General features: G+C 34.8%; 1 protein-coding gene across 1 annotated transcript in view; it reads right to left on the bottom strand.

Moving 5' to 3' along the window:
- Positions 1 to 5,622: 5,622 nt before the first annotated feature.
- PLPPR4 (phospholipid phosphatase related 4) overlaps positions 5,623 to 14,961 on the bottom strand; it is a 39,324-nt gene continuing 29,985 nt past the window's right edge. The window contains exons 5-7 of the mRNA XM_081025827.1: positions 13,504 to 13,561; positions 12,575 to 12,748; positions 5,623 to 9,643 (exon numbers count right to left, since the gene is read on the bottom strand). Of these exons, the coding sequence (XP_080881953.1) occupies positions 8,318 to 9,643; positions 12,575 to 12,748; positions 13,504 to 13,561 (1,558 nt within the window). The 3' untranslated portion in view covers positions 5,623 to 8,317. The remainder of the gene's footprint in view (positions 9,644 to 12,574; positions 12,749 to 13,503; positions 13,562 to 14,961) is intronic.

Genomic DNA, 14,961 nt, shown 5'->3' on the forward strand with positions numbered 1-14,961 from the left:
TAATTTTTCAGTCTTTGACCTGGATATTATTAACTTACCTGCCATCATTCTGCAATCCCATTGCAGGAAGATGTTGGGTTTTCAAAATTCATTTTATGACTGATAAATTTTCACTTAACTTTGAGCTTTTAATATGGATTCGTGCTCCAATCTATGGTGTGTGCTTGCAAAGGACAGACTTCTCATCCTCTCAAATCAGCCTCTGTCCCACCATCTCAAAGACAAACCTTTAGTCTTCTGCAGAGGTGGAAACAGACAGTGGGGAAGTATATCTGGTGGCTTTTGCTGACTCTTGAAGAGCCTCTTGTTTTACACCTCATCTTTATCTCCATCTTTATCTCCAGTGCTGCCAATTCAGCATTGTGTGAGAGATGGTGAAAAACAAAGCAGGTTGCAGAACTCATGGTTGTATGTGAAGGAACTACTTGCTAAAGCTGTGCAAATTAAGAGATCTTTAGGGTCTACAGCTGTGTTACCACTGAAATTCTAACATCATAGATCTATTTGAGTATTCATTTGTTTGTTTACTTCAATAAAAAATAGTTTCTTTCATTTCCAAAGACTTTGAATCAGCAAATTAATTAATTTTTTGGGTTATAAATCTCCTTTTGAAATGCAGATCACCCTGGGAAGTGTAACACATTGACGTTCCCATCAGTTATTTACATTATATTGCAAAATAATTTCATTTGACCCTTCTGGCAAACAAGAGAAACCTGCCCGTTAGGATCCGGACTGTGGACAAGCAAATGCAAAAAGGAAGCATGGTTCTCCTTTGGAACACTGAAACCTTGCCGGGTGGCGACCTAGAGCAGCAGGGGCCAAAGAATGGCTGGAGTGAGATCCTGGGAAAGGATGAGAAGTGACAGACTGCGGAGCTTTATGATGAGCTGGTCATGGCAAGAGAGCAAAAAAGAATTTAAAGGTAATTCTGAGCTTTCTAGAACGTATCTGTTGTTACTATTTTAATACTTAAACTCCTTTTCAAAAGCTTTCAACAGAAGTTATAGAATTTACATAAGAATTATAGATTTTTCTAAATTATAGAATTATAGAATTTTTCTTCTGGGCCCTTAAAATATAGTACAGATTAACCTTACTTTTAAATATTGATTATGAGATGTTATTTGTAAGTTACCAAATTTTCTTCTAATTACTTAATATCAATTCATCTTGTAAATTTAAAAAGTTTTATAAGTTGCTTATTACTTTATTATTTTTTGATTCTGTATGCTTTCTGTCAAGTAGCTAGTCTGTTTTACAGTTGCTGTACTACAGAGTTAATATTTAAGAAAAAGTAACTATTTCATAGTTCCTTAATTTTCTCCTAGAGTATTTATGCTTTAGCTGGCTTTTTTTCTCCCCTTATATTCAAATCATACCAATCCAAAGAAAAATATAGCAATATTCTGATTGATTTCAAATATTTTTCTTTCCAGAGGTCAGATAGTCCATGTTTTTACACTCCCAAAATTTGTAAGTACTTATGGAATATTTTTAGAGATGAATTTGAAAATGCAATTAAATTAGGTAAATGGGGTGTTCATAACACTGGTGGCGTGAGTTCAGTATAGCTGGAGGCAACTCAATTTTCCACTATTTAATATGTTCCTATGGAAACTAACCTCTCACACTCTCTCCCCTCTCTCTTTCAGCACTTTAGAAACAGGTTACAGAAGCAATGGCCAGGAGGAAACATTAAATATTCATACAGCCACCACTTGAAGCTTTGACTAACATTCTTAGTCAAGTGTATGTTTCCTCTTAAAGGTTATGCACATACATTCACAAACCTATACATTACATGTTTATGGATGTTTAACAATCTAGACCACAAGAACTAAAAGAATTTCTCTGACTTGGTAATGAAGGAACTTGGTGATGATACTCCAGGGTCTTGCAAGGCATGTGTGGAAGTGGACAGAGAAGGGATAACAGAAGTGAAAGATGGTGGTGACTTACTGGGAACATTTCAGTTACGGGACAGTATGAACGCATAGGCTCCTGCATTGCTCATGGTGTCTGTTGATTAACAAAAAAAATTAGATGTAGATTTAAAGCTCAGTTTAGAGATAGGAATTATGGTCTGGATGGTCATAGATATTGGAGGAGGCTCTCTCTCTTTTTTTTTTTCTTTCCCTTTCTTCCCCTAAGACTACATCTAAAGTAGTCTTTTTTGGATTAAATTAAGGAAAATAATGTCATGAATAAAATGAAAACTAATATTAATAAATGAACACTTGTTCTTGAATATCAAAAAATAAAAAGTCCTCTCTGAGAAGAAGAAATACAAAAGCTCAAAAAGTCATAAGAAAAGATAACAGGATGAAAACTGAGATAGAAATGCTTAAGGAAGAAATGACAGATAACAAAAATAACGAGAGAGAGAGAGAGAGAGAGAGAGAGAGAGAGAGAGAGAGAGAGAGAGAGAGAGAGAGAGAGATTCAATAGTTAACCGGTGGAAGAATCAGGGTTTTATCTGCAACTTGTTCTGACGGGGAAATCTCAAAGGGTCCAAATTTAAAATTTTTGGTGGAACTTGGACAGCCAAAGTTCCCCAAAGACTCTTCCCAGAACATTATTCTAATACCTAGACAGAACTTAAGAACAGGTAGATGGAATGGGGTGAAACTAGGTAATATCAGTAGGAGACTTGCTCAACAAAGATTAGAGAAAAGAAAAGTTGCTTTTAATTACATAAAAAAATTAGAAGCAAAGTGAGAAACTGAGGTAACCAATGATGGACCTTTATGAAGAGTTTAACTCCCCAGATTCTTTTAGCTTTAATTGTAAGAAATTAATTTTAGCACAAAATTTAAATATTGTTCCTTTTATAGCTATAATTTTCTGTGGTTACTTGGCTACATAAATAAATAAACCCCCTCCTCACCCCATAGACTCATATATGTGGTATTGTGCAGAACAAAGGAATGGGAGCAGTAATAGGAATTTTGCCTTTCCTCACTTTTCTTTCCAATTAAACCTATGTAAAAGGAACAGTACTGTATTAAGCCACCATATCTAATATTCCATGGTGGTGACTAGCAGAGAAGTCAGCAGAATCTTTATAATTCTGAAAGTAATTGTGATACCCTAGTGGCAGATTGGGTGGGAATAAGAGACCAGTGGATATGCTAGATATAAAGAAATCACTATAGCCCCTGGACTCTAATATCTGATTTTGAATTTGAAAAATTAACTTGAATGCTGACTTTACAGAGGGCTTTTCAAAGAATGATAGAATAATGAGGTGTTTTTTTTTATTGGCACTTGCCTCCACAGAGATTACTGTGGAGGTGGGAACACTTGAACAAACAACTGTTGCAAAATCATATCTATTGTGAAGAGACAGCTTGTTCCCAAAAATCTGACTTTTACCATGTCAACATTTTTAAAAGATGCTTCAAATAATAAAAATGAGAAAAAATACAAATAACATAAATTTGGCATGGGAGTCTTGGAGGGGATTTCTGAGAATTGTGGAACTTTAGGGTACAATCAAATAGACAACCATTTCTTTCTCTTCTAAATCCCGTTACATTTCCCTTTATGTAATACATTCTGTTATTTATTTATTTTCATAATTCTTTTTCACTCATAAAAGATAGAACATGCTGTGCTCATTCAATTCTTCTTATATTTATTAAGCACCTATTGTACTAGGAGCTGTTTATAAAGAGCTGACAATTTAGAGTGTAGTAAATATTCAATACCTGGTTAATCAAGTTGATTAATAGTACAAAATTTATGATTACATAAATACTTTGGTTATGCTGAACAAATAGTCATAAATATTCTCAAAAAGAGGAGTTAGGTTAGCTGTTTTGAAAAATGTAACAACTCTATCAGAATATTTCATTCATTCATTCATTCATTCATTCATTCATTTCAAATGTTTGAGAGTCCAACCTATGTGGTGAGTAATGTGCTTCCTAAATATCAGGGATTAAAAAATGACCGGAAAGTAGTTGTTTCCTGCCTTCAGTGCCCTCTTGACATCTACCAGTTGTGTGACTTTCAGTAATTCACTTCTTGTGTGTTTTACTTATGTAAAACATAAGTAGTTATAGTGATTATACCTAAAACATGAGTTATATTGCAAATCCTTTTCCAGCTCTAAAGTTGTAAAGGGGAAGATTGAGATTTATCCTCCAAGGACTTTGGAAATTTAAAAAGGGGAGAGAAGACTTTCCAGAGAGTTAAAAATAAACCCCCTTGGGCTGGCCGGGTGGCTCAGGCGGTTAGAGCTCCAGGCTCCTAACTCCGAAGGCTTCCAGTTCGATTCCCACATGGGCCAGTGGGCTCTCAACCACAAGGTTGCAGGTTCAAATCCTCGACTCCCGCAAGGGATGGTGGGCTGTGCCCCCTGCAACTAGAAAAAAGGCAACTGGACCTGGAGCTGAGCTGCGCCCTCCACAACTGAGATCGAAAGGACAACAACTTGACTTGAGGGAAAAAAAAAAAAAAGGCCTGGAAGTATACACTGTTCCCGAATAAAGTCCTGTTTCCCTTTCCCAAGATAAAAATCTAAAAAAAAAAAAAAAAGTTATAAAAAATAAATTTAAAAAAGTTATAAAAAATAAATAAATAAACCCCCTCCTCACCCCTCACTCCCCCACACACCTGAAGAACCAAAGTCATTGCAACAATAGCTTTGTTTGGAGAAGCAGTAGAAATAAGGGTCGGCAAGTCATATTGTGAAGGGTTTTGACAGAAACTGATAATCAGCCCTCAAGAGCCTTTCTCATCCTTTCCTGTCTAGTTAGAGAAGACACAAAATTTCAGCTGGGCCCAGGCCTTCTCAGCTAGAGACGACATCCCCAGCCTCTTGTAGCAAGGTGATCTAGTTCGTGCCAATTGGGTGAATTATGCATGACAAATGCAGCTTCTGTGTCATCTCCTTAAATACAGAGCTGCTTATCCTTGACATCCTTTCTCCTATGCCCACTCCTGCTGGGAAACTGACAACTAGAGCAACTTTGGAAGCCCTGAGTTAAAGATGGTAAAGCCACTTCTTCATCTATGGGCTGCTTATATCTGTCCTGTCACATGAGATGAACTACAGTGAGACAGAATACGTTTTAGTCCTGGCTTTTTCATTCAGCATAATTCCCTGGATATTCATTCAAATTATGGGTATCAATAGTTTATTTCTTTTTATTGCTGAGTAGTACTCCATGGTATGGCTGTGTAATAGTTTGTTGAACCATTCACCCACGAAAGGACATCTGAATTGTTTCCACTTTAGGGTGCTTATTAATAAAACTGAGATGAATATATAAGTACCATTTTTTTGTATGGACCTATAAGTTTTCATTTTTGTGGGATAAATGCCGAAGAGTGTAATTCCTGGGTCTTATAATAAGTTTATGTTTATTTCATTTTTTAAAGAAATTGCCAACTGTTTTTCAGAGTGGTTATACCATGTTACATTCCCAATAGCAATGTACAAGTAATCCAGTTTCTGAATGATAAAGAAACATGCCATAGTTTGACAAACTTTCTTTCTTAGTGCAACACTATTTCTTCTAAACTATTATGAATATAATCAGTTCCAATTCATTCTTATTTCTTCATCTGTTTTCCTATACGCCAAATTATCATCCATTCATATTATCTGAAGTAAAAAAAAAACAATGTTCCAATTTTGATGAAGAAATCTAATCTTTATTTCTATGATGTTAGCACAATATACTCACACAATAGCTTTGATCTATACTTAACAAAATACATTATAGCACTTTACAAATTTTATCAGTTTGGAAAACATTGCATAACATTTTATTAAACACAATACTTTATATATATTATATATTTTTTCATAATTTTATTTACTTTAAAAAGATAATTAACTCTCTTTTTTCAATACTTGGTTTTATCAGTTAAAGCACAGCCTAACAAAGGAAGAAGTGCTCTCATTAGCAAATAAGATAAATAGAACACTAAGGAGAAAAAATACCACCTGTTAGTCTCATTTGTTTGAAATTAAGGTACCAGTGGAATGTAAACAAATTTTTTTGTAATTTTTTTTTTTACAAAAGATGTGTTATCAAATATACATGCAGAGGTCTTGAGTTCTAATGACTATCATTATATTTCCTTAACAATGTGGTACAATTTATTGTCATTAAAAACTGTAGCCTTTGGCACTTTGAGTAGAAAAAGAATATATCAATATTTATGTAAAGAAAAAAAAAACTTCAATGACTAGAGAAGTACTTTAAAATCTTTTGTTAAGAAATAAGAAAGATTAGGAAATATCATACTGCACCTGAAATGCTGCAGCTTTTTTTTTTCTTTAGAGTGCTAAAACCAGTCCACCTTTCTCTCTATAAATTGGCAAAAGCCAGTAGGAGTGTCATAATGGTGGTGGTGAGAAGTGGGGAAGGCAACATTTTATTCCCACTCCCCTCTCTGAGGAGGAAATTGCCAGAAGGGATGTAGTTGAATCTGTATTTTATTGCCAGAGTTTTCAATTCTGCTGGTTTCAGCTTAATCCCTAATGCTTTAGGAGGTGGGTTACTCTAGAAAGCTCTGCTCCTTTCCTGTAGAAGTTGATAATGATGGAGTAAAAAAGGTCCAATGCTAAGTTCCAAGAACCAAATACTTCATGCTTAAAAATAAAATTTTTGAATTGGAAATACCTAAAAATGTTTTGTTTATATCTTCTTATTGATGATTTTGGTTTCCTTTGATTTAGGCTAAAAGCTTCATTCAGGATAGGTAGAAAAAACTGTTGTTTACACATTAAGCACTAAAACTGTGCCTATTTAGATATTTTCAAGAAATACATTCTTAATTTGTTCTGTGAAATACTTTTACTTTTCAATTTGCATTTTTAAAAATTCTTCCAGTTGGTGTCCATTAACAAAAATACCGTGTTTCCCCCAAAATAAGACCTAGCCAAACAATCAGCTCTAATGCGTCTTTTGGAGCAAAAATTAATATAAGACCTGATATTTTATATATAATATATATTATATTTCATATATAATATATTATATTTATTATATTATATTATATTATATTATATTATATTATATTATAAAGACCGGATCTTATATTAAAACAAGACCGGGTCTTATATTAATTTTTGTTCCAAAAGACACATTAGAGTTGATTGTCCAGCTAGGTCTTATTTTCGGGGAAACATGGTATATTAGGGAAGAAGGTAAAAACCCAGCTACTGTGGCTCTAATTTATTGGTTATCAGGATATCAAAAAAGTTAATAATCTGGAACTAAATGGAACTTTGAATCACTTGCTAAATTGCCACTTAAGCCAGCTGGTTTGAAACATCTATAGGTAGAAATGACCAACATTGCTGGCAACATAACATGATGTCAAGTTTTGGTTCAGGTTTCTTGTTTATATATTCACAGCAGTATATTTTGCTCAACAAATGTCCACTGTTATTTTTGCTTTAAAAATAGAACATATCTATAACATCAAAAAAATTTAAAAATCAATAAAGAACAAGCCATAAAATACAAAATATGATCACAACAATTTCAAAGGACTCTCTAAATAATATATATTTTCAAATTATGCAAATTTACTCACTGAAAAACAGATTCCTTATTAGCAGTGCCTATACTTAAACAAAAAGTAAGCAGAAAAAAATAACTATGCAGAAAAGTACGAGCTATTCCTTTTTACTGAAAATATTCCTACACAATTTTTGTTGTTGAAGAAAGCATAATTTTGAAAAATGCACAAAAGTTTTTCATTTTTTGACTCTGACAGAGCCACTGCAGAGAAGCTGTGGGGTGTTCTATTCTAACACAAAGCAGCCAGCATCTTCTTAATACAGTAGCATTTCTTTGACAAGGAATTGCACACCACTATTTCACAGCTAAATAGAATTTGAGAGTTTACATGGTATATATACTATAATAATCAGCACCACCCATAATGAGCTTTAGGTGCAGATTCTGCAAAATGAATATATAATACTGCATGGCCTCTGCTGTAGGGAAAATGTGTTCTGTATTCCCACAGCTAATTATGAAAAACCCCTAAAGTTGGCACATTCAGGAAGTAAAATAGTATACATTGAAGGAAACCACTTTCTTCTGATACTGCCCTCTGCAAACCTTCTGAGTTTGAAGACAGATTTTAAAAAGAATCTTCATGTTATCACATTAGTTAGGTTCTTGCATTGTGCTTTTCCCTCCCCTTGATGTGTAACAGTTCTCAAGAGTCATTGAGTCCTGGGCTAATGGTGGATAATCCAGTTTGGTCAGTAAATTTCCCAATCTGCTGGAACAGAGAACAGGTCATTTGGGGGGCCGCCTAAATGGCTGAACGCCATCACTCAATCCTTATAAGCCCGTGTTGGGGAGGTTCCTTTGTAGAAGATATTTCGAGTGTTTTCGGGGCTGTTGCTTCTTTCAGGGATTAATATGATGTTGCCTTTTCTCCGAAGAGTGGAGTCGCGGGAAGAAGAGATGGACAGCGTCTCTGAACCAATTTCGCTGCCCTCTACTGGGGTGACGCGGATGGTGGTGATTCCATGGTGGTGATGCTCATTGTTATCAATGTTGCTTCTCTTGCGATCTCCAGAACCAAAACTGTCCTTCAGGGACTCACAGCTCTCTGAATCCCTGTTGAGATCATTGAGCTCGTAAGTTTGGCGAAGGCTGCCCTTCTCAGGGGCTTTCCATTTCCAGGAGCCACTGCCTTCGCCTTCGGTGGATGGGATCTGTATGATAGGCCTGTTGTTCTCTGGGTGAGCTTCCACCCTTACGATCCCACTGGGTTCGTGGTCTGTCAAGGTTTTGTATCGGATGGAGCCAGTGCAGGTGACTGTGCTGCCTTCAGCGTTCTTGGGGCTGCTTTGGAGGACGCCCTGCTGCTTGGACATGGCTATTACCTGCATGATGCGGGGCTGGCTGTTGCTTCTGTTACAGGCTACAGTCTTCTCGGCAGCTTTCAACCACTTGGCCCGAGCGGAGCTGCTTTTGGGGGAGGTGCTTATGTTTTCTTGGGTCTCCTCGGGGATGTGCACCAACTGTGAGGACCCAGGGCGGGACTGAATGGACACTCTTGGTCCCCCAGGCATGCTGTTGTTACACCCGGAGACAGTGCCAGGCTGGATCTTGAGGTACTGATTACCAGGACCATGGTGGTCTCCATTCACCCCCACCCTTGACGGCTCTGAGCTTGACCTCATTTCTATGGATCTGGGTGGTGACTGTCCGGGTTCAGTCTCTATAACTTGCAGGGACAACTTCCGACTTTCATTCTTATTCTTCCACTGGGTGAGGAGCTGCTTTGATCGGGCGGAATCCATGGAGGCATGAATGGTGGTGTTTCTTCTGACAGAGTCTTCTACAGATGGAGTGTTGGCTCTAGGCAGAGTATTGCTGAAGGTCACCATGTTCTCCTTCCCCATGGGGCTCCGTGGAGTGATGATTTCTACATCAGCATTTGCCCTTTTGAGGTTTGTCAATGAGCTTGCATCTCGGTGGTTTCGGTTGAGGATGCCTTCTGTGTGAGCAATTCCATCACTGCTGCTACTATTTTTAGCAGATAAAACTCGGCTGGGATCCTGATTGAGGTCTGTCAGAGACCTGAGGGCTTCTCTGTGCTGAAACATACTCTCTTCGCTAGGCAGAAAATTCCCCACAGCATACAGACCCTAGTGTTGAAGAGAAATAATAAATGCCATGCACTAGAAGACATCATTACTCAGAGTTTGTCTCAGAAGACCCACTGACCCATATAAATAAGGTATGTGCTTTCTATACACCACTGACTAATACAAATAACCAAAAAAAAAAACCAAAAACAAAACTACAATTACTGGGAAAATAGTTTGTAAGTTATATCATAAATTACTGAACTAGCTATTCAGAAATATGGAGCCCATTATTTTCTATTACTAGTTGGATTTTTTTCTCCTTTCTCCAACCGACTGGATGTTTTTGAAAATTTAATCCTCTGTATGTTTTGAAAAGAAAAGTCAGACAATAAGATATATATTTATATATATGGATATATATATCTTGTACTTGCTACTTCTTATACTTTATATATATATTTATACATGTATATATATGTATATATATATACTTCTGCTTTTTCAAAGCAATTCATTTTTCTGGATTTAGGAATCTCTCATTGAGCGACATGTCAAATGGCTTAAAAAATTTATTTTACCTTCCATTTTCAATCATACCTCATGATGGAAAGCAGAAAAACTGTGGAAAATATAGAAAAATGAATCATTCATAAAACATGATATCAGGTTTGGCAATGAGAGCAGAAATGCATATTGTTACAACTCACATTGAGTACAACTCTGTGTGCTCAGTATTGTACACAGTGTTCTCAGAAGAGAGGGCAGAAATTGTCACTAGATTGGGGCATCCGCATTCTTATTTTATTTAAACTTGGTCTTAAATTGGGAAATAATATTTGATCAATGTAGTACTATTACACTAAATTTGAGCCAAATTTTATTTAGTCTTCATACTCAGGTATCAATTTTTAAATTTGTTTTAGATTTGTGGAGATAAAAATTTGTAAAAGATTAAAGTTCAGATTCAGAATTTTGACCTTTTTTACACATAGAGGATCTAATTCCTGCTGGATTTTCAGTTTGTGACATGCTTTGTTTAGAGATAAGAGCAAGCAGCAGATACTCATTTATGTGCTAACTTTAATAGATGGTAGCCATTGTCTGCTTTTCAAATCAAACCATGGACTTAACATCTTACAGAGTGTTTAACATTTACAATGGCATTGGCTTAGAATGGATAAATTTCCAATTTCAGGACATAGCGTGCAGAAAATGGATGGAAGAAACTCAAACTTCTGCCTCTCCAAATACTTTAATTCATGGTTCAAACCTTTTTCTAAATAATATCTATCTATCCTCTCGCTGCCAGAGTTCCCAGGATAAGCAGTCTCTACTTAATGTTCCATTAATAATTGTTTTTAAATTTTAAGTTTAGGAAACCTCTTCACTAGATGGCAAGTAACCTCTGCCTGTATTGTTCAATATTCTTTGCCCAGCACTGTGCTTAATAAGTATAGTTGCTTAATCTTTATTACGATATGAAGTAGATAGTTATTATTCTCATTTATAGGTGAAAAAACAGATTTCTGAGAGGCTACACAGCTTGGCTAAGCAGCAGGAGATTTAAGATTCAAGCCCAAATGCTTTGGACTATGGAGTCCATGCTAGTTCTAGGACCATGAAATCACACCATGTGCAAGCAATGCATGAACTAGAGAGTGACAGTTCTCAGTCTTCTTTATTTATTCTGTAATACACATTGTCAATCAACACTGCCATAGGCAATGCAGGCTTATGCACAATTCCTGACACACTAACTTTAATTTGATCAATGAGACTTGAAGTGACAATCTTGCCCATGCTAGTTTATAAAAATGAAAAATAAATTATTGCTCACTTCAGTACCTCTAATATTTTTTTGTAGTCATTTTCTTGTAACACCCCTCACAAGTGTGCCAAGACCACATGACTGAGGACTGCTGCTATAGACAAGTAATTTTTACTTCTCTGTCAGCCTCTCTCTTCATTATTGCCTTTTCCTCTGCATGTTTCTTGCATGCTGGTATTCCCTGGCTGCCTTTTAGTCTTATGACCTTGCAATTTTATATGCTCTCATAACTATAATGGTACTTCCACCAATAATGTCCATGATTTCCAGATCTTTTTCCCTACTACTGATTGCTGTTTTCAGCTCCAGACTTAACTCTTCCTCTTCTTATACTTGCTACTTCACATGTCTATCTTTTTGCATATGCAGTTTCTTCTGATTGGATGCCTTTCCTCCTTTCCCTACCTTAAGAAAAAGTTTCTCATTTTTTAAAAACCACATCACTTCTATGAAGATTTCCCTTAGCTTCCTTAGCAGTTTGCTATTCTCAAAGCACTTTGTGCACTCTTTATTATATCATTTGACATATTGTAACCATTTATATTTTTATTAATCTTTATGCTGTAAACTCCTTAAGGATATATCTTATTTCTCAATGTTCTAATGCTTAGTATATCACCTGGCACAGGTCGAATAGTGAATAAATGTCAAATTAGTTAATTAATTAAATGGACAATCTCAGTTTTCTTATGCTGAGGAAATTTCCCTTGAAGAAACATCAGGCTTAAAAATAGAGTGCTGTACAAAAATTCAATATTAGTTGGATCAGTTATATCCTGGTGCTACATTTGTGTTGTTGAGCAAGTTATATAATCATCCACTAAACCTTCACTTTCACTAACCTTAAATTCACTAATGCTAACTTTCCTCATTGGTAAAATTATGCTAGTAATAATAGTCCCTGACTCTTTTTGGAGGTTGGGGGTGTAAAGATAAAATGCAATAATCCCTCTAAAAATCATAGTTTCTGGCCCATGGTGAGAATTTCATAAGTTATTTTATTGAAAGGGGGTTATGTGTTTGGGCTCAGAATGGAAATGCAGCCAAAGATTTTCTCATGAATATAAACTATATTGCAAGTAAGTTATTACAGTGCAAAATATTCTATGAATGTTTTCCATTTTAAACTGGTTTATCACATAATAATAATTATTATTTACCAAGTACAGAGCAATTCCTCCTCCTATTAAAAAGCCACAATAGACATCAACTGGATGGTTTTTATACTGTGTTATCCGTGTTAGCCCACAAATGATTCCACAAATGATGAATGTGAAGACCAAAAGCGGTTTCAAAAGCTTAGAGGAATCTGTTAATGTGGAATTGAAGTACATCTTAAAAATGAAAAAAAAAAAAATAGGTTAAGTATGTCAGAAAGGTCATTTTACTATTAAACTATAATTAAATAAAAAGTTAAACTCAAAAGTCTAACTGATACACTCAATATCAATTTTACTGTTCCATTCCCCTTGCTATGGCTATATTCTATACCTGAAAAAATGTAAATACTTGACAAAATTCATGAACAAAACAGATCTCTCACTTAATTACACGAAAGTTTGAAAAAAAATTGAAACAGTAGAATTAGCTAGACAATTGCTTAGTCTCCATGTTACTGGTCACATAATTTCAACCCATTTTTCTCACATAAGACCTAATGGACTATGTATTAATCACATATGATGATGATTCATTGTACAGCATTTATCAAATTTACATTGACTTAGAACTCACTGTTACCAAATATTGAAAGTAAAATGTGTGCATGTGTATGTGTGTATACTTAACACAGTTCTTTCAGTTTTAGAAATTATAACATTCATGAAGTTCTCAATACATGAAGTATAATAGTACATTAAAGGGATACCAGGCTAAATAAATAACATGATTGTGTAGAAAAACTATTTTACTATAATATTGTTTATAGTAGATCCAATTTCTGCTTTTGATACCATTGTATTGAAGGACTGCTGTGCTAAAGTTTGCTGTTTTGTTATTACATGGCTATATAATGGATTTAGTAGGAGACAACACTCATTCCTGTGATTTTCTTTAGGACACAGATTGATGAAATTACTCACTTACTTACCGAAACATACACAGCTGCAAAGGCAGCGAGAGTTGCATGTTGAGAAGGGAATGATTTTCTGCCAAAAAAAGGACAGTCAAATTATGTTTTCTATTTCAGATGCACTGCTAACAATCATCTCAAAACACTGAGTGGTTGAACTTCAAAGCCATGAGGCAATAAGCAATAACTTTAATTTCAATTTTGTTTTCTGGAGAAAGAGCTGAGTGATAAAATAAACACTGCTAACCACCATTAGTACGAAAGAATAGTAGTGATGTGCTTTCCAATAGAAAGTGCTAGCTTTGTAGGGGATCACTTCCTTACACCATTGGAATCATGGCTGAAAGTAGAAATGGGTTGGAGAACATTGTAATTGTTCTTTGGTATTAGAATTATGTCAGTTTAAAGTAAAAGTTCATAAAACCTAGGATTTTAAAGCTTTTTAATTTTTTCTATGCTCCTATATACATGTTTTCATTTAAATCAAGTTTTAAAAGACAAACTTATTTTCTCACAGTAATGGGACTAAATGTGTTTTTTATACTTTAGAAAGCATAAGAAAAGTCTAGTTTTAACAAAATGTTTCTATGTATATTTCACTTTAAAATAATTATTATCTCAAGAATCACAGAGCATCTTATTTTGTTAAATAATTTAAGAAACGAGGAGGTAGAGATAGAACACAGGATAGTGGGAGAGACACTGAAAAGGACAGACAGAAGAATAGATCTTTCTTTTAATGGATAAAAAAATTGAAAAAAAATTCAGATATAATAATGTCCTCCTAATTATTTGTACCCAATAAAAAGGATTATCGTTCAACACAGATGAGATAATATAAAAGGATTGAGAAAGAATAGAGGATGTAGGTCTTAAATGTAGGTTTAAAGTTGTTTGAATGGACCATGAGAACTTGAATGTGTATAATTACATAATATCAGACTCTGATTCTTCTTCAAGTGTAGTTATTAACTTATTTTTCACTCTTAAATTGATCTTTGGGAACTCATTGAATGACAAATACAATTGTTATAACAATCATTTATTGTCTCTAAACTTCCTGTAATTTATTTCTCTTGAACTTCTAAAATATTATCTCTTGCCATACAAGTTTACTTTTTACTTTATTGATTGAAAAAATTTAATACACTGATAGTTTCTTGAGTTTTTTTGTCCCCTATTTTTTGAAATGCAAGGTAAGAAGCTATACAGATCTACTGGGTTTAATCAAAGAAGACATATGCAACCCCAGATGTTATCCCTTTTAAAACTTGACCCAAAAGAAAATTCACATGATTCTTTAAAATAAAATATATAATGGAGATATAAATATCATAGGTATTAAGTCTTCTACTTACTATAAGACACATATTGACGGTAAGCCATGACTAACTATAAATATCTCAAAATAAATGAATTGTGGTAACCTAAAACCATAATGAGTTTAGGGTAGGTTACAGAACATCAATCAGGTTT

The sequence above is a fragment of the Rhinolophus hipposideros genome, assembly GCF_964194185.1.
Source record: "Rhinolophus hipposideros genome assembly, chromosome: 19".
NCBI lineage: Eukaryota > Metazoa > Chordata > Mammalia > Chiroptera > Rhinolophidae > Rhinolophus > Rhinolophus hipposideros.